This window comes from Ambystoma mexicanum, chromosome 3p (genome assembly GCF_040938575.1).
Source record: "Ambystoma mexicanum isolate Mex_15411 chromosome 3p, UKY_AmexF1_1, whole genome shotgun sequence".
NCBI lineage: Eukaryota > Metazoa > Chordata > Amphibia > Caudata > Ambystomatidae > Ambystoma > Ambystoma mexicanum.
In genome coordinates, this window is record NC_090925.1 from 712,732,703 (window position 1) to 712,759,319 (window position 26,617).

General features: G+C 48.3%; 1 protein-coding gene across 5 annotated transcripts in view; it reads right to left on the reverse strand.

Annotated features, from left to right (window-relative positions):
* The window catches only part of BRD8 (bromodomain containing 8), a 1,405,947-nt gene that overhangs the window by 406,887 nt on the left and 972,443 nt on the right, over positions 1 to 26,617 (reverse strand). For all 5 annotated transcript variants that reach the window (XM_069651557.1, XM_069651555.1, XM_069651554.1 and 2 more), the window contains 2 exons: positions 8,338 to 8,431; positions 8,166 to 8,251 (listed from right to left, as the gene is read on the reverse strand). In XM_069651557.1, the coding sequence (XP_069507658.1) occupies positions 8,166 to 8,251; positions 8,338 to 8,431 (180 nt within the window). The remainder of the gene's footprint in view (positions 1 to 8,165; positions 8,252 to 8,337; positions 8,432 to 26,617) is intronic.

The following is a 26,617-nucleotide window of genomic DNA, read 5'->3' on the forward strand; positions in this document are numbered from 1 at the left end:
AGATGGACATGTCTAGAAGGTCCGGGTACCACGTTCTCCTGGCCCAATCCGGGGCAATTAGGATCATGGTCTTCCGAAACCTTCTCAACCTCCTGATCATTTGAGGAATGACAGGGACCGGAGGGAACGCGTACAGAAGTGGGAACTCCCAGTCCACTACGAACGCATCTCCTAGAGCTCCTCTCGGGGGAAATTCCCTTGAGCAAAATCTGTCGCACTTCCTGTTGATACTGGTGGCGAACAGATCCACTTGAGGGGTTCCCCAAAGGGCGAAGATCTCTTGAAGGACTTCCTGAGCTATCTCCCACTCGTGAGAGACTGTGCTCTGCCTGCTCAGAGCGTCCGCTGTCAAGTTCTTCTCTCCGGCTAGGTGAATTGCCGATAGAGAGATTCCTTCCTGAATTGCCCAAAACCAGAGCTGCATCGCCTCTCTGCACAGTGGTAGTGAGCCTACGCCTCCTCTTTTGTTGAGGTAGTGCATGGCCACTGTATTGTCCGTCATTATTAGGACGTTTCTTCCCCGTACAGACGGCAGAAAAGCCTTCAGCGCTAGTCTGATGGCTCTCAGCTCCAACAGGTTGATATGTAGTCTGGACTCCGATGGAGACCAACGACCGCTGATGGTCAAGTCGTTGGCGTGAGCTCCCCACCCCGTGAGTGAGGCATCCGTGACTACTGTTATCTCCGGCCATGGTTGCCAAAACATTTCTCCTTTCAGGATGTTCTCCCGACAGGCCCACCACTGAAGGTCTCGGGCTACTTTGACCGGGATCCGAAGGAGATCTGTCATCCTTCCTGAGAACTGTGACCACTGAGTTCTCAGTGCCCACTGGAGGGATCTCATTCTCAGGCGAGCCTCCGGCACGAGGAATATGCAGGATGCCATGAGGCCTAGCAACCTCAGAAAGTCGTAGGCTGGGAGATATTGGGCATTCTGAAATCTGATGACCATCTGCAGAATATCTCGAGCCCTCACCTCTGGTGGCAAGGCTCTTCCCAGGGAAGTGTCCAGGACTGCTCCAATGAATTGGAGTCTCTGTGATGGTATCATCTGTGACTTCTTTAAATTGAGGGAGAAGCCCAGCTTGTGAAGGAAGTGGCAAACATAATCTAGTTGTCTCTGAGCCTGTTCCGAAGATACAGCTCTGATCAACCAATCGTCTAGGTAAGGGTAGACGTGAATCCCTTCCCTCCTTAGACTTGCAGCCACAACCGACATTAGCTTGGTAAAGACCCTCGGGGCGGAGGTTAGCCCAAATGGCAGAACTCGAAATTGATAATGAGAGCTGCCAATTGCGAACCTCAGGTATCTCCTGTGCCTGGGATGGATCGGCACATGGAAATAAGCGTCCTGGAGGTCTAGAGATACCAACCAGTCCTGAAGCTGGAGGGCCTGAAGGATCTGAGAGAGAGTCACCATCTTGAACTTGTCCTTTCGGAGGAATTTGTTCAATTCCCGTAAGTCTAAGATGGGTCTCAGTCCTCCGTCCTTCTTCGGTATTATGAAGTAGGGGGAGTACCAACCCTTGTTCCTTTCCGCTACAGGTACCAGTTCTATGGCACCTTTCTCTAGCAGGTCTAAAACCTCCTGCAAGAGGAGCGGATCTGGAAGCTTCAAAGGGTTGTTCCCCGGTGGATGACTCTGAGGGATATGTAGGAAGGGCAGGCAGTAACCTTGGGCCACTGTCTCCAGAGCCCAAGCATCTGACGTAATAGCCTGCCATTCCGTCAGATGGTGAGTTAACCTGCCCCCTACTGGTGTTCTGTGAGGGGAGACCTCAGAGTGGTTTTGAAGCGGCTGATGCAGTTGCCGAAGGTAAAGTGGCTCCTGCTCCTGCGGGTGCGGCTTTCTTTCCCCTACCCCGTCCACCACGGGTAAATCTTCCTTGGCCTCTTTGAGCCGGTCGTCCTCTGCCCTTTCCATATGAGGAATAGTAACGAAAGGACCGTCCTCTCCACGATGATCCCGAAGGACGAAAGGTATTCTGACGGATAGCAGCTCCCAATGACTTGGCTGCTGCCTTGGACGTTTGCAGTTTCTCCAAACTGTCATCCGCCTTCTTTCCAAAGAGGGTAGAACCGTCAAAGGGCATATTCAAAAGCCTGGTCTGCACGTCAGAGGCAAAACCAGACTTCCTCAACCACGCATGCCTGCGGATTGTGGTACTTGCCGCCATGGCCCTGCTGATACTGTCAGCAGAATCTAGGCCAGTTTGTAGGGTCTCGCACATCGCATCTTTACCATCCCTGATGATGTTTAAAAATGCGTCCCTTTCCTCTCCTTCTTGGAGGCAGTCAGCCGCTGATGAAGCGCACTCCCAAAGGGTGTGGCTGAACCTAGCGAGCGTACAGGTCGCGTTAATAGACTTTAACGCCATGCTACAGGCAGAAAAAACCTTCTTAGCCATGGCATCATACTTTTTGTCATCCCTATCCTGCGGAGCAGTGGGGTATGCAGATGTGCTGCCTGATGAGGTTGCAGCCTGTACAACTAAGCTCTCAGGAGTAGGGTGTTTTGACAAATATTCAGGGTCAGAACTAGCCACCCTGTATTTTGTTGACAGTTTTTTATTTACTGCCGGGATAATTTCCGGCGTTTCCCAGTTTGTCAAAATCCTTCTCTGTAGAGCAGAGTGAAATGGAACCACAGGATCCTCCTGTGGGCCCTTGTCCAGTATGTCAGTGAGGTCATCCTGCTGAAAGGCAGGAGAAGGTGCAGACCAACCCATAAATTCTATGATTCTAGACATCAGAGCTCTATATGGAGTCTCCGCATGTTCTCCTGGGTCTGGTTTGATAAATTCTGCTTCAGGAGAAGTGTCCAAGCCACTAGCTTCCTGAAGTGCATCCTGAAGATTTTTTAATCCTCTTTCCTCAGAGGCGAAAGTCTCTGGCTCTGGTGATGTGGTCCTCTGTAAATCAATATCTTGGTCTGAATCCTCCCTTTCCTCAAAAATCGAGGTTAAAGGGGGATACTTTGGATTTTGGAATGGTATAAACCCCATTTCCAATGCAGAAGGAGCCATCATCACAGGCCTTGAAAACGTCGATGTCGTCGACACCGACGTGAAAGTACTCGAAGGCGCCGTGAAAAGCGTCGAGAAATGTGTACTAGGCCTCGAGGAACTCGAAAGGATCGGAGTCCTGCTCGAGAACGACGTCGACGTTCTCGGCGTCGAGTCGGAGGTCTTTTGTCTAACCGTTGGCTGTGGAGTAGCCGTGGTTCTTTCCTTCACCGGCGTCGATATCGGCGTCGACGTCGGCGTCGACTCGATCGACTGATGCGCCGATGAATCCTTCGACAACGGCGTCGATGGCGCCGACCTCTGTTTCGAAGGAGTTTTCGACGATGGCGTCGATGATGCTTTATCTCCCGATGGCTCGAGGCGCTTTCGGGTTGACTTTTCCGCCGGGTACTGCGACTCGCGGCGTTTAGATTTTTTGGGTTTTTTACCCGGGGTATCACCCTCAGCTGTCTTCGAGGGGGACGAGGCCGCTTTCTCGAAGACGCTTAGCATCTTTTTCCTGAATTCCTCCCACTCAGCTTGCGAGCTGCGTTTTGTGGGGCAATGAACTCTCTCAGGAGAACTCGACGAAGATGACGAAGGGGATCTCCTACGTCTCTTCTTCGAGTGTCTTGATGTCGACGAGTGGTGGGAGCCACTTCGTGATCTAGATCGAGAGTGTTTTTTATGGTGAGGAGACGAACGTCTCGACTCTACCGAAGAAGCTTTCGAGGAAGTTAAAGTTGACCTACCTCTCTCGAGCTTCCCCCTACGCTCCTTCAAGGCTTTCGCCGTCATGGAAAGGCATTCCTCACACTCCGAACTCTGGTGCGTGATTCCCAGACACCACAAACAGACCCTGTGAGGGTCCGTCAACGACATTTTCTTCCCGCAGTCTCGGCACTTTTTGAAACCGGACCGAGGGGTCGTCGGGTCGGAGGAGGATGCCATCGATATCGAGGTTAAATATTATATACGTTATCTGACGAGAACTGAGCAACGGTGTTCCGAGGCACAACGAAGCGCGGAAAAACGGAACTAAGCAACGGACGCTGCGCGCGGCCTTTATAGGCAGGATGACGTCGACGTCGGCACGGAGGCCGTCGAGGGTCATCGACTCGGCGTTCATCGACGCGCAGCGCCCTCTGGCGAAAAAATTTTCCGAGGCCAGCAAAGCTGAAGGATTTCTATCTAAGATAAGGAATACGTCGGAGGACACAATCCCTTCGAAAGTATGTTTTGGAACCCTTGCTCTTTGATTTTTTCCCCATTGGTTTTTAGGATTTTTGGTGAAGTACCCCTGCTACTAACTAAAACCCAATGTCAAAGGTGTTTGTTAAGCCCCTCATTTAGGATGTAGGATGACGTTCTCCCTCTACACTGGTTTTAGGGAGTAGTCTGGTGGCAGCTATAATTTAGCGATTTCCCCCATTAGCAACCCAATGTACCTTTTTGGAAGCCATTGCAGTGATAATTTATTTTAGTCCAGCTCTCTGCCATTTTGTTTTTGTGCCATTCATTTAACTAGGGAAACCATGAGGCAAGCCTAAAATAGCTGTTGTGCAAACTGGGCTCAATTTGATCCCTGCCTTCACTCTCCATTGTGGGTTGGGTTGGTTTAGACGGTCCCTGGCCCTAGACGTGCCAATAGACATCCTGTGTGGGAGGACCTGAGTGTTTGCCAGTTTGTTTTTGGGGTCAAGGTGCTCCTGTATGTGATTGTAGAGCTTGCTTAAGTCCACGCATGGATGCTTGTGTATGTCTAGGCCCTAGGGGAATCTCTAACTTTGCCTCAGTTCTGCTGGATTCTTCCTATGGTTCTGGTGAACTCTGGAGGTTTGCTTACCTGCTGGAGGACTTTTAGCCCGGAAGGTGCTGCTGCAATTTTGGGACCAAGTTGGGCCATACTGACTGGGCTTGGATCCTTTACCTTTAGCTCAGTTTTGTTTTTTTCACTGCCAAACGTCTTTTCTGGGCTATCTTCTATTTCCCAGGTCCTTCTCACTGGCTGGGCTGGAATCTCTATACCAGAGCCATCTTTCTGCCACTTTCCCATTTTGCGCCATTGGTTGTGCGCTTTGGGGTATGAAGCTGTCTTCACCCAGAAGGGTCATGAGACACTACTCCCCTTCCTCTGCTGTTCGTTTGGGCCACTCCGGGTCGTCTCACCATTATTTTTCCCATGGGTCCCTTTCCTGCTAGCTACCTGTCCAGTCTTGTTCCCCTTTGGGCTCAACTCGGCTCCCAGGGTCTTTACCAGACTCATGAATGACCCTACTCCGGGCTCAGGGCCTCCATATATATACATTTCAAGAAGCAGTTCACCACGCCTCCCATGCACTGATGAACACGCTACACGACTTAGTCTTTTCACTCTATCTCAAGAAGTCACAACTGCAACCCACACAGTCGTTGACCTTCCTGGGCCTCATCTGGGACACGCGCTCCGAGAGGGTCTTCCCCTCGGAAGACAAGATCGTGGTCATCAGGAGGGCCACGCCCCACTTTCTCAGCCGGGGCGCTACCTCTGTGTGGTGGTACCAGCATCTGCTGGGCCTTTTTGTAGCAGTACTGTTGGCCGTCCCCCACACAAGACTCATGATGAGGAGGATTCAGCTGCACTTTGCAGCATCGTGGAACCAGGGGAGGGCTCTCAGGCCGAAATTATCAAGATCTCCATCTCTCTCCACTCGGACCTCACGTTGTGGTCCAGGGCCTGCAACCTGCGGACGGGCAAGCCCTTCCGGCCCCCGTCCCTCAGGTGACGATTACCTCAGACTCCTCCCTAGAGGGCTGGGGAGCCACCCTGGAGGAACTCTCGGTCAACGGCACGTGGACCCGTCAAGAACAAGAATACCACATCAATTGGCTGGAACTGAACGCCATCTGGTTAGCGCTCAGAGCCTTCCTCCCACGTCTCAAGGGAAGTGTTGTCCTCATCCAGACAGACAACTCGACAAGTATGTACTACTACATCAACAAGCAGGGGGGACCAGGTTCCCTGCCCTGTGCAGATTTGCGATCAGCATGTGGGAATGGGCCTTGGGAACAACATCTACCTCACAGCAGTGCACCTTCCGGGGGAATCCAACCTGGAAGCGGACAGGCTCAGCAGGTTGGGAGTGGACAACTACGAGTGGCAGCTGAACGACCTTGTTGCACAAGAGATCTTCCACTGTTGGGGCTTACCTCAGGTGGATCTCTTTGCCACCAGGCAAAACAAGAAGTGCCCCCAGTTCGCCTCCTAGCAGGGGCAGGGCCTAGGCTCCCTGGGCGATGCCTTGTGGATCCAGTGGAACGGCATGTCAGCATACACCTTCCCACCCACTCCACTGATTCACAGAGTACTTTGCAACTTCAAGGAGTCTCGCCAGCTCAACCACATTCTGATAGCTCCGTGGTGGCCAGCCAGGCCATGGTTCTCGGAGCTGCTCAGCCTCTCGCCGGTCCCTCCAATCCACCTCCCGGCAGGCCTAGCACATCTTCTGACACAGCAGGGGGGCAGGGTCATCCACCCGGCGCCCATAAGTTGGCCCTCACAGCGTGGTTCCTGAGCAAGTGACGCTCAGCCACCTCAACCTATCTCAAGCCAATCTGGAGATCATACAAGGGGCTAGGAGCAAGGCTACCAGAGCCCAGTATAAAAGTAAATGGACCAGGTTCTGCCACTGGGCTCACTCCAAGGACATCGACCCGCTGGCTTGCTCATTGGATGACGTGCTGTCATTCTCAGCTCACCTTGCCAACTCAGGTGTGCAGGTGGACACCTGCCGCACATACCTCTCAGCCATTGGGGCCTACAGGAACTCGGAGGAAGGGGTCTTCTCCTCCTCCAACCCGATCGTCAGGAGACATCTGGCCGGGCTCGCTAGGCTCTACCCGCTCATCAGGAAGCCACACCCCGTGTGGTATTTGAATCTGGTCTTGGGCGCCCTCGCGCACATCCTTTTGAGCCAAAGTTGTCTGCGGTCATCAGGCTGGTCACCATCAAGACGCCCATGCTAGTCGGCCTCACATAGGCGCGCAGGGTCAGCGAGACCCAGGCCCCAGTCGCCTCAGAGCCGTACACCACCTTTCACAAGGACAAGGTGGTCCTGCGGACCCATCCGGCATTTTTACCTAAGGTGCCATCAGCTTTTCACTTAAACGAGGAGATCGGCCTTCCTACATTCTTTGCGGACCCGAAGGACGAGTCGCAGAGAGTTCTGCACTGCCTGGATGTCAGGCGTGCCCTGAAATTCTACCTAGACAGGACCAAGGGCTTCCACAAGTCAGACGCCAGGCCGGGCTATCAGGCCTCCAAAGCCTCCATCTCCCGCTGGATGGTCTCGGCCATCAAGGAAGCGTACGAGGGCCAGCATAGACCCCTTCCGGCGTACATGCATGCTCACGCGGTCAGGGCCAAGGCAACGTCCATCGCCATTCAGCGCCATTTCCCCTGGCAGGTCATAAGCAGGGCGGCCACATGGGCCACTCCCTCGGCTTTCAGCAAGCATTACTGTTTGGATGCCGGCTCCAGAGCAGATGCAGGCTTTCGGACTTTCGGACAGGCGGTCATCCGGAACCTGTTTGCTTAAGGAGGGTCTCCTCTCCACCCGGGGGCTGCATTCAGTTGTAATCGCCCATGCAGTATGAAGGAAAGGGGACGGGACGTAAGAGTAATTATAAGTTACTCACTGTAGTGACTAACGTACTCTTGGTCCATAATATCCTTTCCTCCATACGTCCCACCACCCCCCCCCTAATAATCTGGTGTCATTAGGCAATGGTATATCTATTGTCTATTGACTGCTATGCCAAACCATACTGTACACAGTTAAAGCAGGGGTTTTTAATCCATGGGAAAAGATAGCTCTGGTATCAAAAAGATCCACACGACAAGTGAGGAGAGAAAGCTCTCAAAAGGCAGAGCAGGGAGGCCAGCCAGGGAGAGAGAAGGTGCAAGTGGGAGAAAGTGCAAGAAAAAGTGAGAGAGAAAAAAAGAGAATAGAGGGACATGGGGTGAGAAGGAAATAGAATAGAGGAAGAAGATGCAAGAGTATAGAGAGGGAGAGCGAGAGAGACAGAGAAAGAGAGAAAGAGAAGAGAAAGAATCAAAGATGGTCTCACCACTACAAGGATACTGCCAGAGCTGAGAAGCTGTAATTCGTGCAAAGTTACCTTGTTCCGGCTCTCAGATAATGGTTCTGGGTCCTGTTTCATGGTATCTATGAGGGATGCAGGATCAGGCTCCTCCTTCACAGTATCTAGAGAGACAACAAGCATATGATGCGGCTTCCAAGAATGGCCAGACAGAAAAAACATCAAATGAATGTTTAGTCCCCACATATACCTAAAAGCTCCCTTTTTGGCACAGCTGCCAGCTCTGTCAAATCTTCTCTCACTGGTGGGAACTCCGGCTCCTGGGACGAATGGTCAGGGGAGGACTAGAAGAAAGAGAAGGGTTACCCAAGAAAAACCTCAAACTTGCCACAGAATTCAATTTGCCCAATACACTATCTCTGTTCATCCAGCACTAAGCATCTCCCATCACAGCACGGTTAAAGCACACTGCCAAAAAATCCTTCCCATCCTAACAATACACACCTAAAAAAGCTACAGCATGCTTAACATCTAGTCAATAGAGGGAGGAGGAGAGATGGAACTTCTCAGGGGTTGCAAGCTCGGCAGATTTTGGAGCGGGGATACTCAAATGAGCATGACCTTTAACCAACATTGTTCCAGAGGTGAGCAAGGACTCAAAAGGGGAGGCAGTGCTTTATAACTAGGTACTGGTGAATTTTGAAAGTCGTTGTGTGGAAATAGTTTTCCTGAATGAGAATGATCAAACCCATTGTGCAAGTTCAAACTCACACAGAGGAACTTGGGGCGGTCTTCAAGTCGGAAGTCGCTGCTGCAGTAAAACTGCCAGTAATTCCGTTACCGCCACAAAAGTAGTTGCAACGGAATTACTAACAAAAGATTATTGCAACATTGTACTCGTAATGAGACCCTTTGTGGTGCTTTTTCTTTTTGTCTGGCAATATTTTCAATGTGCCTAGTAGAGCCTAGTGGCAGTGAGCCATGTTTTACAACGTTTCCAGTGAAATGCCAGGCACTATCTTTTTTACCGCCATAATGCTATTTTCGGGACCATCAACTCAAAATGGTTACTGATCGCATTTTAAGAACTGTACTTTGGCCATCTTACTTTTTAGACAACTTGTTTCCCCCTTAGACTCGAAAACCCCAAATAAGCGCATGCACTTTTGCAGTATCCAGCCGTGGATGTCCAGTCACTGCTTTGTTTGACTGGAACTGGTTGAAACTCGGAGTGTCACTCTTTGGTTCCATTCCACATTCCTCCCAAGGGATATTTGTTGCTTGGGAGATGTCAGGTAGCTGGCTGTAAATGAGTGTACACTGTAGTGATTCTGAGAAGTGAAGACTACAGAGAGTTGGGTGAATTGTTTTTGTATCTTTATTAGGATTTGCAATACAAGGTTTTGTGTTGGATGAACGACTATCGGTATTGGGGAATATTCTACAAACAATAGGAAAACCCTCGATAAATTAGTGTCAAGTATGGGATAACTCCAAACAGGTGACCCCTGCACATGAGGGAGACAAACTCCATAAACATAAAAGTCTTGCACCTATTCTTAGAAGTCTATGTCCCTCCAGGGTCGCTCTGTTGAAGGATGTCCTGTTCTAAAAAATAAAGTCCAAAGGGGATGTCCAACAGAGAGAGCAAACCTATTCTTTGTAAGTCCTTTAGCCCCCAAGGTAATATTGACTTGGTCCTCGAAACACGAACAATGAACAACTGGTCTGTAAGTTTTTGCCCGCTCCGGACCTGTGCGTAAAAAGTGGGTGGGGCTCAGGCTGGCTACTTCTGACCTTCAGCAACTACAACACGCTTTTGGCAGAGGAGACAGGGCCAGATTGGCCATAGAGAGAAGACCAATGGCAGGTAGGAAGGGGGAAAAGCAGCAATAGGAAGTAGGAAGAGTGGTTTGTTCAGGTGAGGTCAAAGGTGGAGGACGCCTAAGAGATCAGCATGAGCGTGGAAGGAGCAGTGGAATGTGGAGGAGATTTCTGATGAAGTTGAGGTATTGTCTAGAGAGTGAACGCGGTACTGCTGTGTGAGTGCGTGTTTGTGTGGGAAGTGTGGTTAGAAAGGTTATTGTAAGAAGTGACTTTGAAGTGGATGGTTCTAAGTGAGAGGAGGGTGTTTGAGTAGATGGCACAGTAGTGGTAGTAGTGTGGCGATAGGAGTAATAGTAAGAAGAAGGGAATAGTAGTGTCAAGGAGGAAGAAGCAGTGTGGAGGAGGGAGAAGCAGTGTGGCATAGGGAGTAGTGTGAAGGAGGGAACAATAGTGTGAAGGCAGGAATAGTAGTATGGGGGAGGGAGTAGTAGTGAGGAGGAAGTAGTAGTAGTGTGGAGGAAGGAGGAGTAACATGAAAGGTTGGAGGTGAGGCCTAGAAGAAGTGATAGACATTGGCGAGACAGTAAAGCAGAGAGAGGGGAGAAGCAAGATGGGTGTATTTAGAGGAAGAAAGTAGTGGTAAGTACAGAGAAAGGAGAAAAGGAGTGGGAAGTGTGAGCCTGATAGACTCAAGAGTGAATCAAGCAGGGTATCTGCAAAGCACTTCCCCATCCCTTGTAGAACCCTAATCTCTGGATCGATTAGGGACAGTCTTAGGAAGGACTTCCCAGCTATCTATTGAACCATCTTCAAAATATAAAAAATGCAGCAGTAAGGCTGATCTGTAAAATAGCAAATATATCCTCTGTTTCGTCTGCTAGATGTTCGCTGCACTAGCTGCCTATTTCCCAGCACATTTCTTTTAAGATCTTATGCATTGTTTTCAAGTGCATTTGTGGCTTGTCCCCTAAGTATTCATGTTCCAGATTTAAGGCTTGTATGACCTCACGCTCTGTCCGGTCTACTAATCAAAACCTGTTATTTATTCCCCGAGTCCGCTGCTAGTTCAGAGGTGACACATCTTTCTGTTCTCGGCCCTCGCCGCTCAAATATTCTCCTATTACAACTTCATTCTTCAAATTCCTTGACTACTTTCCGTAAAAACTAAAGACCTATCTCTTTCTATAATCCAATTTGGCATATCTCAGGACCACAGACAATGAGGATTTTTGCTTTTTTATTTTTAATCTCGCCATCTGCGCTCAGATGCAGACAATTTCTGCCCAGTACTTTGTGTTCTGCACAGTACAAGTAAAAATAGAAATAGCAAATCCCAGAGGAAGCTTAGTTAGAAAAGGCACCTTGACATTAGGTCACCCCATGGAATATAAAGTTGAGATTAGACAGTATGAATTAACATTTTCTATCCACTAACCCAGGGCTGGGGATGTATGGATTACGGAGGAGGGTCAGTTGAAGATGAGAGAGAGAATGCCTTAAGGCGCACAAAAATGTCATTAAAAACTCTTGAATCACCTGCAAGCCTTGGAGCGATGTTTGTGCCTTGAGAGTATCCACTATGAATCCCTATCGTCCTGTTTCCATTGTGTCTTAACACTGTAGTGCATGGCCGCCTTGTTAACGAGCGCCACACAGATGCGCTGATCATCAGTAGGAGAGCTGGCCAGTGGTGGTTCTGTGTAGTCTTCAGGATGTCTCTCTACTTGCTGTATATCCTCTTGAACCTCTGTGTCAGCCTCAGGCTCTTAATCATCATCTACCTCATCTTTAAGATCACTTTGGGCCAGGAAGAATGGGCACACAATTTCTTTCAATTTCACGAAGCATGGATTTTGGCATGCTTAACACAAGACCAGATGCAGTTGAATCTCAAGTGTGATTCACAACTTGTAGTTGAATCATTACTCTGCAAACTAATGACCAGACGTTTTGGTCAACTATTGTAACCAGTGACATTTTTCAATTTTTTTCAAATTTTCATCTCTCTCCAAACCAACTTGCTTCCACCTGACTCCATTCCTCCGTCTCTGACCTGACCTGTGACACTATATGGTATGTTTTCTAACTTGTAAAAATTGCAATGACCATATATATATTTATTTTTGATATTCTTCACAATATGTAACGTCATGTGAACAATGTGCTATACTAATTTGCTGTCGATCTTCTGTTACAAATTTATTGTGTATAATATGCCTATTAATTACAGCTTTGATAACGACCAGGGGGTCAAAACATGTGTCGGCTGTCTATAACCTGAAGAATAAACATCTATTTTCTAATCATCTGAATCATTGCAGTGATATAATCTCTATATAAGTGGACTCTTTACAACTTTAGGGGTGCATAGAGTGTGAGATACCTTCCCGAACCGAATGGAGCTTACTTAATACAACATTAAGATCCCAACCTGGAGGCAGATTAGCTACCGGTGGCCCTAAATGTTTAACTCCTTCCATAAAGGCTTTGATGACTAGAATTCTCCACCAGGAGACTTTATTTTGAGATGTTGTGTAAGGAGACAGTGCCGCCAAATGGACTACCAAGGAATTAAAAACTAGCCTTGAGTCAAGTAAATGAAGGAGGTATAATAGAATATGTGATGGCAAGTGTTAGGAAAGTTTTCTCTTGAAGCAAGTTTTCCTCCATATTCTATAGACCCCCCAAACGTTTTGCTTTTGTTTTTGCACTTTGTCCTGACATTTTGCAGATTCACTCCATTGGCCCTTCGCTCATATGTTATAGGGAAACTGACTAGTCTCTCAGACTGTCAGTGCAGGGAAGACACACTTTACTTACCGTAATCATATTTCTGGTGCTTGTGTCTGCTTAGTTTCACATGCTGTGCATATAATCTGACATCTAGTGGTAATGAGAGAGTATTGCATATTGTTTTCGAAAGTTCGAAAATGGACGTCGTAACACTATCCCTACTATGACATGTAGTGCATCCATGATCTCACACGCATCGAGCCCCTCCCACCCCCAGTGGTTTTTGATCTGCCATGAGGGAGCCTGAAGAGAATGTGTGAGTGAATACAGAAGGCTAGGAATGGTTTAAGATGTCTATGTTCTTTCAACTCCAAGCAGGGAGGAAAGAGGGGCGCATGTGAATCTTAGCAGATACAAGCACCGGAAATATGATTACGGTAAGTAATGCATGTCTTCTGATGCTTGTGAATCTGCTTAGAATCACATGCTGTGCATAGACTAGCGAGTAGTAGCAAGAGATGGTGGTGGGAAGTTGGAAGGAAATGCAGCTGCTTGACCCACCTGAAAATCAGTCTTAGAATGTGTATCTAAGCAGTAATGTTGTGAACAGGTATGAATAGAACTACAGGTATCTGCTTTGCAAATAGCATCTAGAGGAATATTTGCAAAGAAGGATATGTGCCTCAAGTAGAATGTGCTTTAGGTGTAGGATATAAAACTCTATTTGAAAGAGAGTAACACATCTGGATACATTTAACAATCCATTTATTTTGAAATTGCCGACTTAGAGACAGGATCTGCTTCTCTACCAGTGGCAATGGAGATAAAGAATTGATCTGCTTTCCAACGTGGTTTTGTTTTATTGGGGTAGTACATTACTGCTCTCCTAACATCTAGTGTAGGGAGACTTCATTTAGCACAATTAGTAGAATTTTGAAAGAAAGATGGAAGTTCTATGGACTGATTTGCATGGAATATGGAGATTAATTTGCACAGTGTAGATGCGTGCGCAAAACCACTTTGATCTTATGAATGGTAAAAATGGATCATGAACTGAGAGAGCTTGCAGTTCACTCACCCTTCTAATGGAAGTACTAGCTACCAGGAAAGCAGTCTTATAGGTGAGAACCCAAAGACTAGCTTTGTGCACTGGCTCAAAAGGAGAGCCCATAAGCTTAGTAAGGACAACATTCAAGTCCCATCCGGTGGGTGAAGTCTTTTCACCCATTCCATAAAAGCCTTGATTATAGTGATCATCCACTAGGAAACCTTGCTTTGAGAGGTGGTGTAAAGAGAAAGGGCAGAGGGTGAACCTTTAGTGAGTTAAAAACGAGTCCTGAGTCTAAGAGGTAAGTTAGGTAAAGGACTATGCGTGTGGGCGAACTGTCAATTGGAATGATGTACCATACCAAATAACAAAGCGTTTCCACTTTTTGAAATAAATATCTGGTATTTGATTTACGTGCCTCTTTAAGAATGTCCATACATCTTTGAGGAAGCTGAAGATGCCCATACTCTATGACCAAATTGAGCGTTTGAGGGCATGGGCGCCCTCAAATCTTGATATAGCATGTTGTAAGGGCAAGGTAGTTTCACTGGAGGGCAAAGTGACATTTTCATGAGATGTGAGAACCACGGCTGACGAGCCCACTTTGGTGCCATTAGGATCAGTGTAACCTGTTCCTGGTGCATGTTGTGAATGATCCTGTTGGAGAGGAGTTGGGGGAAAGGCGTAAGGAAATCTCCCTGACCATTTGGTCCATAGAACGTTCCCCCTGGACATTTTTGGGGATACCTGGAGGCGTAATCTTGGCATTGTGCGTTCTCTAGTTTTGCAAAGAAGTCGATGTCTGTATGCCCCCATTCGGCAAAGACGTTGTGCAAAATGTGAGCGTGTAAACATCACTTCTTTTCTATGGGTAGTCAAACCTTTCTGCTGAGCATGTCCGCATGATTGTATTCCCCTGGAACATGTTGAGACAGGAGGAACATGTTGTGTTTCAGTGCCCACTTCCAAATGCTTTGGGCCAGTTTGGACAGCTCTGGGGAGTGTGTCCCTTCCTGGTTGTTTATGTAAAACAATGCTGCAGTGCTGTCTGACAGGACTAGAATGGTTTCCCCCTGCAGTTGTTGTTGGAAACCTTTAGGACTTTGAACACTGCTAGAAGTTCTAATAGGTTCATATGTTTGTTTGCTACTGATTGTGACCACGTGCTGTGTGGTGGAGAAGGTGTGCTCCCTACCTTGACAGAGATGCGTCTGTGCTGAGAGTGGCCTCTATTGCGGGGGTGGTGAAAGATTTCCCTTTCACAAGGTTCTCCCTTGTCCACCACTGCAGTGATAATACGAGGGCTTTCAAGACAACCACTATATCGGTCTAATGGCTGTTTGCTTGACACCATTGGCTCGAGAGCCACTATTGTATCGGGCGCATGCATACACGGGCAAGTGGCACAAGAAAAATGCAGGAAGCCATCATTCCTATCAACCGCATGGCTTTCCGTACTGTTATCTGACGACTGGCTACATACTGAGGGATTTGGAACACCATGTTTTGGACCCTCTTGTTCAAGGAGAAGAAAAGCCTGTCTTCTGTCCGAATTAGAGCTCCCAGAAATGTTCTACTTGGCTGGGCACAAGGCTTGATTCTTTCTCATTGATGGAGAACCCCAGCTGGAAGAGTAGGTCTACAGTCTTTTAGGTGTTCCCTAGACACACCTGATATGTCTCCCCTGTTATAAGTCAGTCGTCTAGTTAAGGGTACACCGGAACGGACTGTTTTCATAAGTGAGGTGCTGCCACTGCCAGGACCTTGGTAAAAACGCTTGGCGCTGAAGCAATGCCAAAGGGAAGGACCTTGAATTGATAGTGTCTCCTATTTTGAAACTCAGGTATGTTCTGTGCTTTGGCAACATTGAAAAATGAAAGTATGCATCTTTCATATCCACAAGGTTGCCATGTAATCCCTGTGCTTTAGCAGTGGAACTACTAACTGCAGAGTCGTCATCCTGAACTTATGAGGCTTAACATATTTGTTTTCACGGCGCAGATCAAATACACGGCGCATGGCCAGATCCTTTTTGGGTACAAGGAAGTATATTAAATAGATACCCTTGTTTACATAGCCAGCAGGGATGAGTTCTATCGCTTCATTTTGTAGCAGGGCCTCTACTTCTGCTTGAAGAATAAGGAGATGGTCTTGGGTCATTCTCGATACAGTATCCCTAGGCCACTGTTTTGAGCACCCACTTGTCTGAAGTGTGAGAAAGGGATGGTATCAAGAGATGACACAGACAGATAGATTTGGAAAACCTTTATTTTTGGTGGTCAGGATGGGAAAAATACCTACTAAGGAAAGTCTAAGTCCGTCAGTTAAAAGTAAATTACGGTCTGTGTCAAAACCTATGCTTGCCCTCACTTCTACAAAGTAAAAGGGTGTGTGGGATTTGGCCAACTCAATAGTGTTCAAAGCAGTCAGTGTGAAAATTAAGCTTTTCCACAGCCCCCTTTCTCAAGTTAAAGACTCTCAGGATAAGAAAGTGCCACAAGTTCTCAGGATTCACTTGGCAAAATTCACAGTACCCTTTCCTTATCTGGATTCACTTCTTCACAGTGTCTCTTAGGTTTCCCTTGCCTCGAGGTTAGACCTCCCTGGTTATCCTTCAACGTACCAATGTTCAAAGTTACTTTTCAAACCACAAAAGTATAACTCACAAAAGTTCCATCAGAATATATCCCTTTTCACTTGTTGCTTGCGGGACTCCCATCCCCACGCAAAACCAAGTCCTTCTGACTTTCAACTTCCGTATCTCAAACGATTCCTTCTCACACCTAGGCACCCCTGGTCGTGATGCAGTTTGCAGACAGCACGGTCCACCCATTACAGGTCGCGCAACCAGGTGCCCAGCTTTCCTTAAGTCTCTTGATTAGATTTTAGGGTGGGATCTCTTCAGCCCTCCTGGATCAGCCTCCAGCTTGGGGGCCCACCCCAATGCTTCTTAACACTCATAGTTCACTCACAATTTCTCATTGTCAGTTTTTGTCGCTTTGCTCTTACTTCAGTTTTCGTGCAGCTCCCCTACTGGCGTGGAGCTTTTCAAAAGGATTTCTGTTTCACTCACACTTCACTTGCGCACAGCTCCCCTCCTGCCGCAATGCTTATTTTCTCTCACATAGACTTTTAAATGCGTATAATGTTATACAGGACCACTCTGCTACTTCATACACTTTCATACCGTCTTTATCATTGTCCACATCACAGCAGTGTCGCAACAGCTTTCGGGAACGAGTGTTCTTTCATTTGCAGACACACCATTACAAAGTATACCATCTTTTCTCAATTGGTGCCGGGTTTCTTTCTCATTCAGAAACTCACTGGTCATGGACTTCGCCGTTCCTTCCTTCAGCGGCTTTCCTGCCTTATGTCAGGGTCTCTCCACTTGCCCCCTCACACCCTTCTGGGCTTCCTGCTTTACCCAGGGGAACAAGCACCTCTCTGGCAACACGTAGTATGGGAATGGCATGCCCCACGTCTCCCGTCTGGCAATTCCTCCAGCTCTCTGGAGACACAACCTTCTCACTACGCTTTGTCCTGCTACACCCGGCAGTCTTACAATGTCCCGGCATCCCGCTCTCTGTTGCCTTGGTTTGGGCAGCTCTGGCTCTGCTACCTTTCCTGCACGCCATCCAGCACATTCTAATTGCCAAGCATGTGTGTTCCTTTCATATTCACCCGAGTACTTAACAGGCTGCAGGCGGGCATAGCTGAAATCAATTGCCTGACCCTGCCTGGCCTCGTTAGTGGGACAGGTCCATTGGGGAGTTGATGTGCCTTGATCTGCATCTTCATTGTCCCAGTACCATAGTGGTGTTTTTCACAGGAAATGTGCACTCCTCTTAATCTCCTCTTCTTCGTCTCAGTATTTCCAGGGGAGTTACAGGGGTTAAGGGAATAGGACTGACAATAGCCCATAAAGGCTATGGGAGTGGAGGTCACTATCAGGAAGGGAGGATACCATGTCTCACTCTCAGTTACCCTCTTTCCAATCCCCAAAGACCCTCCAGCCAGGTGATCCTCTCCAGCTTGTCTACCCCAAAGTTCTGGATCCAACAGCGATCGCTGTACCCAGGCGACCTGAGAAGAGGATCCATGGGGAATACCCTCAGGTTTCTCACAGAAGTAATCCCCTCCCATGGGTGCGTAAAGCATGTTATCCAACCTCCTAATGGAGATGCATGGGAGGGGACTTGAACCGGAGAGTCATTTATTGGCACGGGTAAGGGAGACTCTGATGGCTAGATTCTTATCTCCTCCTTTATTTATTTATTTAAATTCTTAATAGGGTGCCAAATCGCCCGCAGGCCTCACGGCGCACACAAAACAAAACAGACAGACAGTCAGAAACAGATGGAGAGGCTCTGGATCAGAAATAAGCAAAGCTAGGGAGCGAATCGAAAACATTTAGTGGTTTGATGGTGCTTGTTGACCCTTGAGTGGAGTAACAGGGTGAACCTCCTGTGGTGAAGGAGGCCTGTCTCTGTCTGGAAAAGGACTACCCTCGAATGGACTGACGGGTGTTGGTGACCCCATGCTGCAAATACGATACAGTTTGTTGGATATTAAATTTAATGACTTTAGAGTCTCATGCTCTTCTTTCACTGTCTCGAGAGCTTCGTCAGCTGCCTTCCCAAACAAAGCAGACCTCTCTATTAGTTTGTTAATAAGGGAAGCCTCTGTCTCTGGTTTGAACCCTGAGTTCCGTAACCACGAATGGCCGTTGAGCAGAGTTTCTTCAGCCAAGACTCGGCCAGTTCTCTCTGTGGAGTCTAAAGTGTTTTTTAACATATTTTGTGTGACTTGTCTACCCTCCTGAACAATAGTGAGCTATTGTGACTTGGCTGGCTCAGGAACACTTACAAGGCCCTCTTGTACAAGACCCAGTGAGTGTCACTCAAACTGGCAGGCGAAGTAGCGTTTTTGCCTTACGGGTAGTATAGTTATTATTCTTTTGCTGTGTGACATACCATTTTTTTTTATTTCCTTATCGGGAGGAGCTTCATACGAAGACAGCAGCACTCCTGCACGCTTCCTGGTTGTAGTAACAACCACAGAATGAGAAACAGAGTGTCCCTGAATGTATAGGGGATCCGAGGGAGCAGGTCTAAACATCTTTTCAACCCACAGGATGACTGCTCGTGTTAGGGAAGGCGTGAGTGAAGAAGGGGCAATCCGATTTTTAATAGAGTTAAGTAATGGGACTGCTTGATTCACTGGCTTTTTCTCTGTAAGGATACCTTCAACAAAGTCAGGGTCAGGCGACGCCTCCTGAGTGTGCATCTTGAAATGTTCTTTTTTCAGAGTATTGTTAAACAGCAGCTCATCATCAATGGGGGATGTTTCTCGAGGCTGCACCATAGGTGTAGCATCTGCAAATATGTTGTCTGGCTCTGCTTAATGAGAGGGGGTTGTAGGCCAGGGCCCCTGATTATTGTCCTCATTTATTTAATTTTTATTTATTGAGCGTTTGTTAGGCTCTTATACAACAAAATGGTGTTTCCAGGTGCCAGAAGACAAAGTGCGGAGGGAGAAAGGGGAGTAAATAATAATGGCAAAAAACTGTAGATATACAATCATGGTCCTACTAGGCCTTGTGGCATTCAGACGTGCCAGTGCATTGAAGAGAAGGGAGGGGGGTGGGAGGCAGGAAGGGAAGGGGGTGGGAGGCAGCAAGGTATGGGCAAGTGCTGGTGAGAGCGCAGGAGGGGACTACCAAGGGCTTCCAGGGGAGGAGGCCGCTGGCTAAGTGCTAGAGTGGGGGGAATACAGAGGGTAGGATGCAATCACCAGGAAAGGGGCCCGCAAGGGCAGTGCTAGGGGGAGTGTGCTGGTGTCGACTGGGTAGGGGCCTGGTGACTTGTAAGATTAATGAAGGTCCAGGCTGCCAGTCTCAGTGGCAGTGGGGTGATTAGCAGGAAAGGGAAAGAGGTAGAGAAAAGCAGAGTTTTAGTCTGAGAGGGGCAGGGAGTTTGTTCTAAAGATAGGCACCAGCCGAAGAGAGAGACCTGCCCGACACTCTCTGCTTGGAGAAGCGTTTGACAAGCAGGGAGTTGGAAGTAGAACAGCGGAGGGTTTGATGAGGGGAGTATTTAGGGAGAGAAAGTTGGAGATAGCCTGGTCCCAGAAAGCCTTGTGGATGATGCAGTATGTCTTGACTTTGGCTTGAGGCCAAGGATAAGTCTTGCAGCCCTATTCTGGATTAGCTGAAGGAGGCGTAGGGGGGAGAGGGGGAGATTGAGGAAGAGGCTGTTGCAGTAGTCGGGTCTGGCGAGGACCAGAGCTCTGGGAACATTGAACTTCTGGAGAAAGGTGAGGAAAGGGAGAATGCCTCTAAGGAGGTGAAGCTGGAAGTGGGCCTTCTTGACAAGGTCCAAGATGTGAGGGGTGAAGGAGAGAGAAGAGTCGAAGATGACCCTGAGGTTTTTGGCCTCACAGGATAGTTAGGATGGAGGGCCCAAGCAAGGTGGCCCGAGGGTAGGAGGGGAAACAAGGCAGGTGTCCCAATAAGAATGATCTCTGTCTTGCTGGCATAAAGATAGAGGTCGTTCGCTGCACACCATTTCTGGACAGCAGGCAGACAGTAGGGGATGAGAGAGGAGGAAGAGGAGGTAGAAGAGGGAAGTTTGAAGGAAAGCTATGTGTCATCAGCATAATACTGGAAATGAGGAGAGGAGATCAGGTGAGCAAGAGGGGTGAGATAGATATTGAAAAGCCATGGCTATAGGATAGAGTGTGGGGGGACGCTGTGGGTAGAGAGTGAAGTTGTGGAGGAGAAAGGGCCCAGCTGCAACTGGGAAGGGCGGTTAGTGAGGAAAGAGGTCAGCGATCCAGTGCTCGGTCCGTGATGCCGAGGGTATCCCAGAGCGGTTTAATGAGAATAGAATGATTGACTGTGTCAAAGGCAATGGAGAGGTCGAGGAGAAAGAGAACAGCAGGAGAGTTGGAGTCAAGGTTTGAGAGCATGTCTTCATGGGTGTTTGAGGAGAGCAGTTTCCGTGCCAGTTCAGTATGAAGGATCAGTTGCGGGAGGACCAACTTCTTCGAGAGTTTACCCAGGAAGGGGGTGGTGGAGATAGGGCGATAGTTAGCCGGGCAGGAGGGGTCAGCAGATGGCTTTTTTTAGGAGAGGGTGCACAAGGTAGTGCTTGAGGGATAGAGGGAAATAGTCAGTGGCAAAGGAGTGTTTTCGAAAATCGGCAAGAGCCGGGGCATGAGAGGAAATGTTGGCCTTAATGGTTCTAGAAGAGCAGGGGAGCACCTGTTTGGATGAGACCATCATACAACGGACTACTCAACAGGTGCTATGGGCAGGAGGGAGGACAGTGCAGGAGGTGGAGGTGGAGGCAGGGGAGCCAAGGGAGAGTGGCGAGCAGGATCGGGAGTGGAGATGGAGGTGGTGGAGAGTGAGGACAGGATGTCCTGAGTTTTAGATGTGAAATGGTATAACGCCAAAGCGGTGCATACAGCCTGGGAAGGAAGGAGAGAGGTGGAGACTGCGGATAGATTGGCAAGCTCCTTCCAGAACAAGAGAACCAACAGCAACCCCATACACATGTTTCGGTCTTGTTGGGCCTCATCAGTGAGGTGGAGCTGTGCCTCTCTGAGCACAGTGAGCAAGGGTTCCACGTCTGGATGACCCTAGGAAACTTAGAGTGACTAAACCTAAGTCCCTTAAATAAGGGAGCTGTGCACAGCTCCACCTCACTGATGAGGCCCAACAAGGCTGAAACACGTGTATGGGGTTGCTGTTGGTACTCTTGTTCAGAAGAGAATAGCCATAGCATTTCAGTGCTGGACAAAGACTGATATGCAAATAGATATTTCCCTTCTGTGAAAGGTACAGTGAGCCAAATTGTGGCTGCATGCTCTCAAGTGGGTGCCTTCCCAAAGAACAGGTCATTTAGCCATGTTCGTTCTTGCAGAGGGGCGTCTATGGACTATTTTTTGACTCTTCTTGGAGCAGATAGAAAAACGATATTGCCTTTGAAGCAGGCGACAGGTCAGTCTGTCAGAGGATGAACCTGAAGTCTGCCACTTCCGTTCAGCAACTCTGCACTTGCGTTTCAGGGATGCTAGATCAGTCATACCAGCCGTTGCACTTGGAGGCAGGCTTCAGGTAGATCCTCATGACAGGGGCAAGGATGTTAAGGGTGTTGGAGATGGAGAGGTGAAGGTTGGCAAGGACAGAGTCAGAGGGAGAGTCAGAAGCAAAGGTGGGGGAAGAACATGGAAGAACATGGAAGCAAAAACAACGACTGAAACTCGCTTCATCAGTCGAATGATGGCAAAGGAGGCTGGCAGTGCGGGGGGAGGCTCAGACAGAGGTCTGAGGGGGCCCAAGCGGGAGGAGAGGAGAATGGTCAGACTAGGAGAAGGGGTGGCGACTGGGTTAGAGATAGGGATGTCTCCCAGAGAGGAAGGCATCCAGAGTGTGTCTGGCTGAGGGGGTCTGACCAGAAGGAAGAATAGTGAGAGAGAGGGAGTCACGGAGGTCACAGAACAGTGAGGTGGCTGATTGTACACGAGGAGGAGTTTGGAAGAAGAGGTCAAGAGGGAGAAGGTGAGGTCAGCCCATTCAGATAGGAAGGGAGAGATAGATCCGGGTGCCTGAAGATGGTAGCGAAGGTGAGTGAGAGTAGGAGAGACCCAAGCCTGTAGACGAGGCATTCAAAAGAGGAGTAGGATTGAGTAGGTATGATAGAAGGAAGGGCCCACTCTGGGAAAATCAGGGCCACAAATGTGGAGAGGTGAGTATGCACAGCTCAAATCAATAGTCCAGCTCCAAATTAATTTGCAAATGTTTTATTTCTGAGTGGGGTGCAAACCCAGTTGTAGATATATGATATGATATGATAAGGCATTTGTAACGCGCCTATACACAAGTGTTTCAAGGCGCGACGAGGCAGGGGGGGAACAAGGGGAGACAGACAACGATCTTACTAGGCCAGGTGTCATTCAGATCGCGCACGTGCAAGGGTAGAGGGGAAGGGAAAAGTGCATGGGGGAAAGGGAGAGGGGAAAGTGCAGTACAGGGTTATTAGCATACAGCATACAGGATAAATAACAAGGGCCAGCTGGTGGCAAGTGCGAGGTAAGTGCAGACAAGTGCTGGGAAGGGGGGCTGTATGGATACAGACACAGTCCCGTAGTGCAGGGGTTGCCGTGGAGACAGTGCAGGAGAGAGTGGCTGGGCCGAGAACGGTGAATGGCCCATTTGCAGATTCAGTGCAGTTTCAGTAATATTAGCAGGGGAGAGGGCGAGAGAAAGCGGAGGCAAAGAGGAAGGTTTTGAGGTGCTTCCGGAACCGGAGGTGGTTCTCCTCAAGTTTCAGGGAGGTAGGAAGGCTGTTCCAGAGGGAGGCCCCTGCAGTGGAAAGGGATCTGCCCCCAACTCGTTGTTTGGAGAAGCGGCTGACCCTGAGGGAGTTGGAGGCGGATGAGCGAAGAGCTCGAGAAGGAAGATATTTAGGAAGAGAGAGTTGAAGGTATTTTGGCCCAAGGCCCCAGACGGCCTTGTGGACAATGCAGAGGGTTTTGAACTTGATCCTCGCAGTCACTGGGAGCCAGTGTAGTGATTTCAGTCCTGAAGAGATACGGTCCCTGGGCTTGAGGCCAAGGACAAGTCTTGCAGTCCTGTTCTGGATGAGTTGCAAAGGGCGGAGAGTAGAGGCGGGCAGATTAAGATAGAGGCTGTTACAGTAGTCCAGCTTAGAGAGAACCAGGGCTCTAGAGACAGTGAGCTTCAGGGGGAAGGAGAGGAAAGGAAGGATACCTCTGAGGAGGTGTAGCTGGTAGTGTGACTTCTTAGATACGTCGGATATGTGAGGAGAGAAGGAGAGTGTGGAGTCGAAGATGACCCCACGGTTTTTTGCCTTGCATGTAGGAGCAGGAAGAGGGCCCAGAGAGGCCGGCCAGAGAGCAGCAGGGAAGGAGGGAGTGGGAGTGCCGATGAGTAGAATCTCAGTCTTACTGGCATTAAGGCAGAGGTCGTTGGCGGCACACCATTCCTGGATAGCAGAAAGACAGTCAGAGATGAGGGAAGGAGAAGAGGAGGCCGAGGGTAGCCTGAAAATGAGTTGGGTATCATCCGCATAGCACTGAAAGTAGGGGCAGAGAGCGGCAATGTGGTGGGCGAGAAGTGCCAGATACTGGTTGAACAGCCAGGGAGAGAGGTTAGATCCCTGGGGGACACCACAGGTAGAGAAGAAGATGTCAGAGAGGAACCTCTGTGCTGGGCATACAGAGTTGAAGGAAGGAGAGGACTTTGGCAAAAATTGCCAGCGGTGTAGACTGCACACCCTAGTTACCACTGCATGGTTTCTGTAATTTTGATTTCCAAAAGGTGCTTATAATCATAAAAATGTAAAGAATAAATCGAACACTTCTCTTATTCAAACGAGGTAATACTAGTGTTACATTTTTATTTGAAAGCAGAGAGTCAGAGGCCTATGCATTTTAGACTTATCTGTCCTTCATCAGGGCCTGTATTTATCTTAGTCTATTAGGAATTACTGTGTATCGAAAAAACAATACATAAATACATAAGTATTAGTCATTCAAAAAAGTAAATGTCATCATCATGCATATAAGTGACATGCATTTCCAAACCCAGGTGGTGAAAGTGTATAGTTATAGACGAGATGAAGTCAAACGGAATGTAAAAAACAAAATAGAGAAACAATCAATCTGATGTTATATATTGCCGTGTAGTCCAATTCTCTATTCATGGTGCATAAACTGACCTGTGCTTTCTGTGTGCAGAGTTTGTAAGAGATCACCCATCAATTGCATGGACATGTTCTTAGTTAGGGAGTGCGTTGTGCACAAACAGCGCTTCGATAAGTTAAAGTATGTTCTCTAGCGAGTTCCTCACTTAATGGATGATCGTATGTAATAATACATAAATGTTGATATAATCTGAAGTCTAAATTGTCTTGTTTACAAGGGTGTGGAGTCGAGATTAAATGCAACAAAGCGCTTACCTTGACATCTAAGTCTGGTTCTACTGTACTTATCAAGCGCGGATCACCTGCAAGGATTACTCAAGAATTAGGACTGCTGCTGATCTGTGAAAAACTGATGTAGATCGCAGTCTCAATTGTAGTAAGAAACTTCAATTACTTGGTGGAAAGTCAGGAGACTCTACCATTCCTAAAAATCATGAATGGTCGGGGCAATACGCTTACCTTGAGGACAGTCAGCACTATCTTGTTCGCGCGATACGAGGCTCGCGTTCTCCGTATTGCAAATGCCTTTGGCGACATACCATTGCCTAGGCAACCAAGTGTTGCTTGTACATGTGATTTTGCGGGCGGCCATCTTAAGAGGGCTATACATGATAATGATGTCCATGGTGTAAACCCGTCGGTATCTAGATTATAGGTCTCAAAGTTACTAGAAATCTAGTGATCACTAATGTATCTTTAAATTATACTCATTTCCAGGGTTTGTAAACGTTCTGCATGTACATCAAAAAGCGGGACCAACCCTCTAATTAATTAATTATTAATCTTGTAAACGTGATACTAAAAGGGGTTGTACCTTCAACACGTACTAGTTCAGCTACAACACTCAACTAATTTTCAGGCTTCCCTCGACCTCTTCCTCTTCTTCTTTCCTTCTCTCATCTCTGATTGCCTATCTGCCATTCAGGATTGGTGTGCCGCCAACGATCTCTGCCTGAACGCCAGCAAGATGGATATCCTCCTCATCAGCACACCTTCTCCCTCCTTTCCTGTCACTCTGTGGCCGGCCTCCCTTGGCCCTCCTCCTACCCCCATCTGTGAGGCTGCGAACCTCAGGGTCATCTTTGACTGCACGCTTTCCTTCTCTGCCCACATCTCTGATGTCTCTAAAAAATCAAACTTCCTACTGCACCTCCTCAGAGGTAATTCTGCCTTTCCTCTCCTTAACCCAGAAGCTCACGGTCTCACAAGCCATGGTTCTCTCTAGGTTGGGTTATTTTAACAGCCTCTTTCAAAATGTACCTGCTTCTACTCTCCGCCCTTTGCAACTTATCCAGAACCGGACTGCGAGACTTGTCCTTGGCCTTAAGCCCTGCGATCGAATATCTCCAGCACTGAAATCTCTCCACTGGCTCCCAGTGGATGCAAGGATTACATTCAAAACCCTTTGCATTGTCCACAAGGCTTTCTGGGGCATGGGTCCAAAATATCTTCAGCTGTCCCTCTGTAAATACCTTCCATCCCGAGATCTTTGCCCCTCCACCTCTAACTCCCTCAGGGTCTGTCGTTTTTCAACGAAACAAGCTGGGGGTCGATCTCTGTCTTCGGCTAGGGCCTCCAGCTGGAACAGCCTCCCTGCCACTCTGAAACTTGAGGAGAACCACCTGCGGTTCTGGAAGCACCTCAAGACCTTGATCTTTGCTTCTGCCTTCACTACTCCTCTGCTCTGCTGATCTGCTCTGTCCCTGCACCGTGCATCTGGTTTATCCTCTGACTTTTGGCCCAGGTACCTGCTCACCCTGCCACCCACCCGCACTGCCTCCTGGCAATCCCTTGCACTGGGGTCGGTATCTATAACCTTACAGCCCATCCCGTCCTTTTTCTGGACTTATCAGACACACCCTGTCTGTTGCCTTATACCTAGCACTTGCCACTTGCTGGCTGCACTACCACTGTATGTTGCTTTTTATTATTTATTTTATTTATTATTTATCTGCATTCCTTTGCTCAGCACTTTCCACTTCTCCCCCCTCCCATGCACTTTCCACTTTCCCTCTCCCATGCACTTGAGCATTCTCAGTGACACTGGGTCTAGTAAGATCGTTGATTTGTTCTCGCTTGTTCCCTCCCTTGCCTCGTCGTGCTCTGAAACACTCGTGTACAAGCGCGATACAAATAAAATATCAATATCAATAGCTAACTCCTCTGAATGATCTGTGTGTATGTTA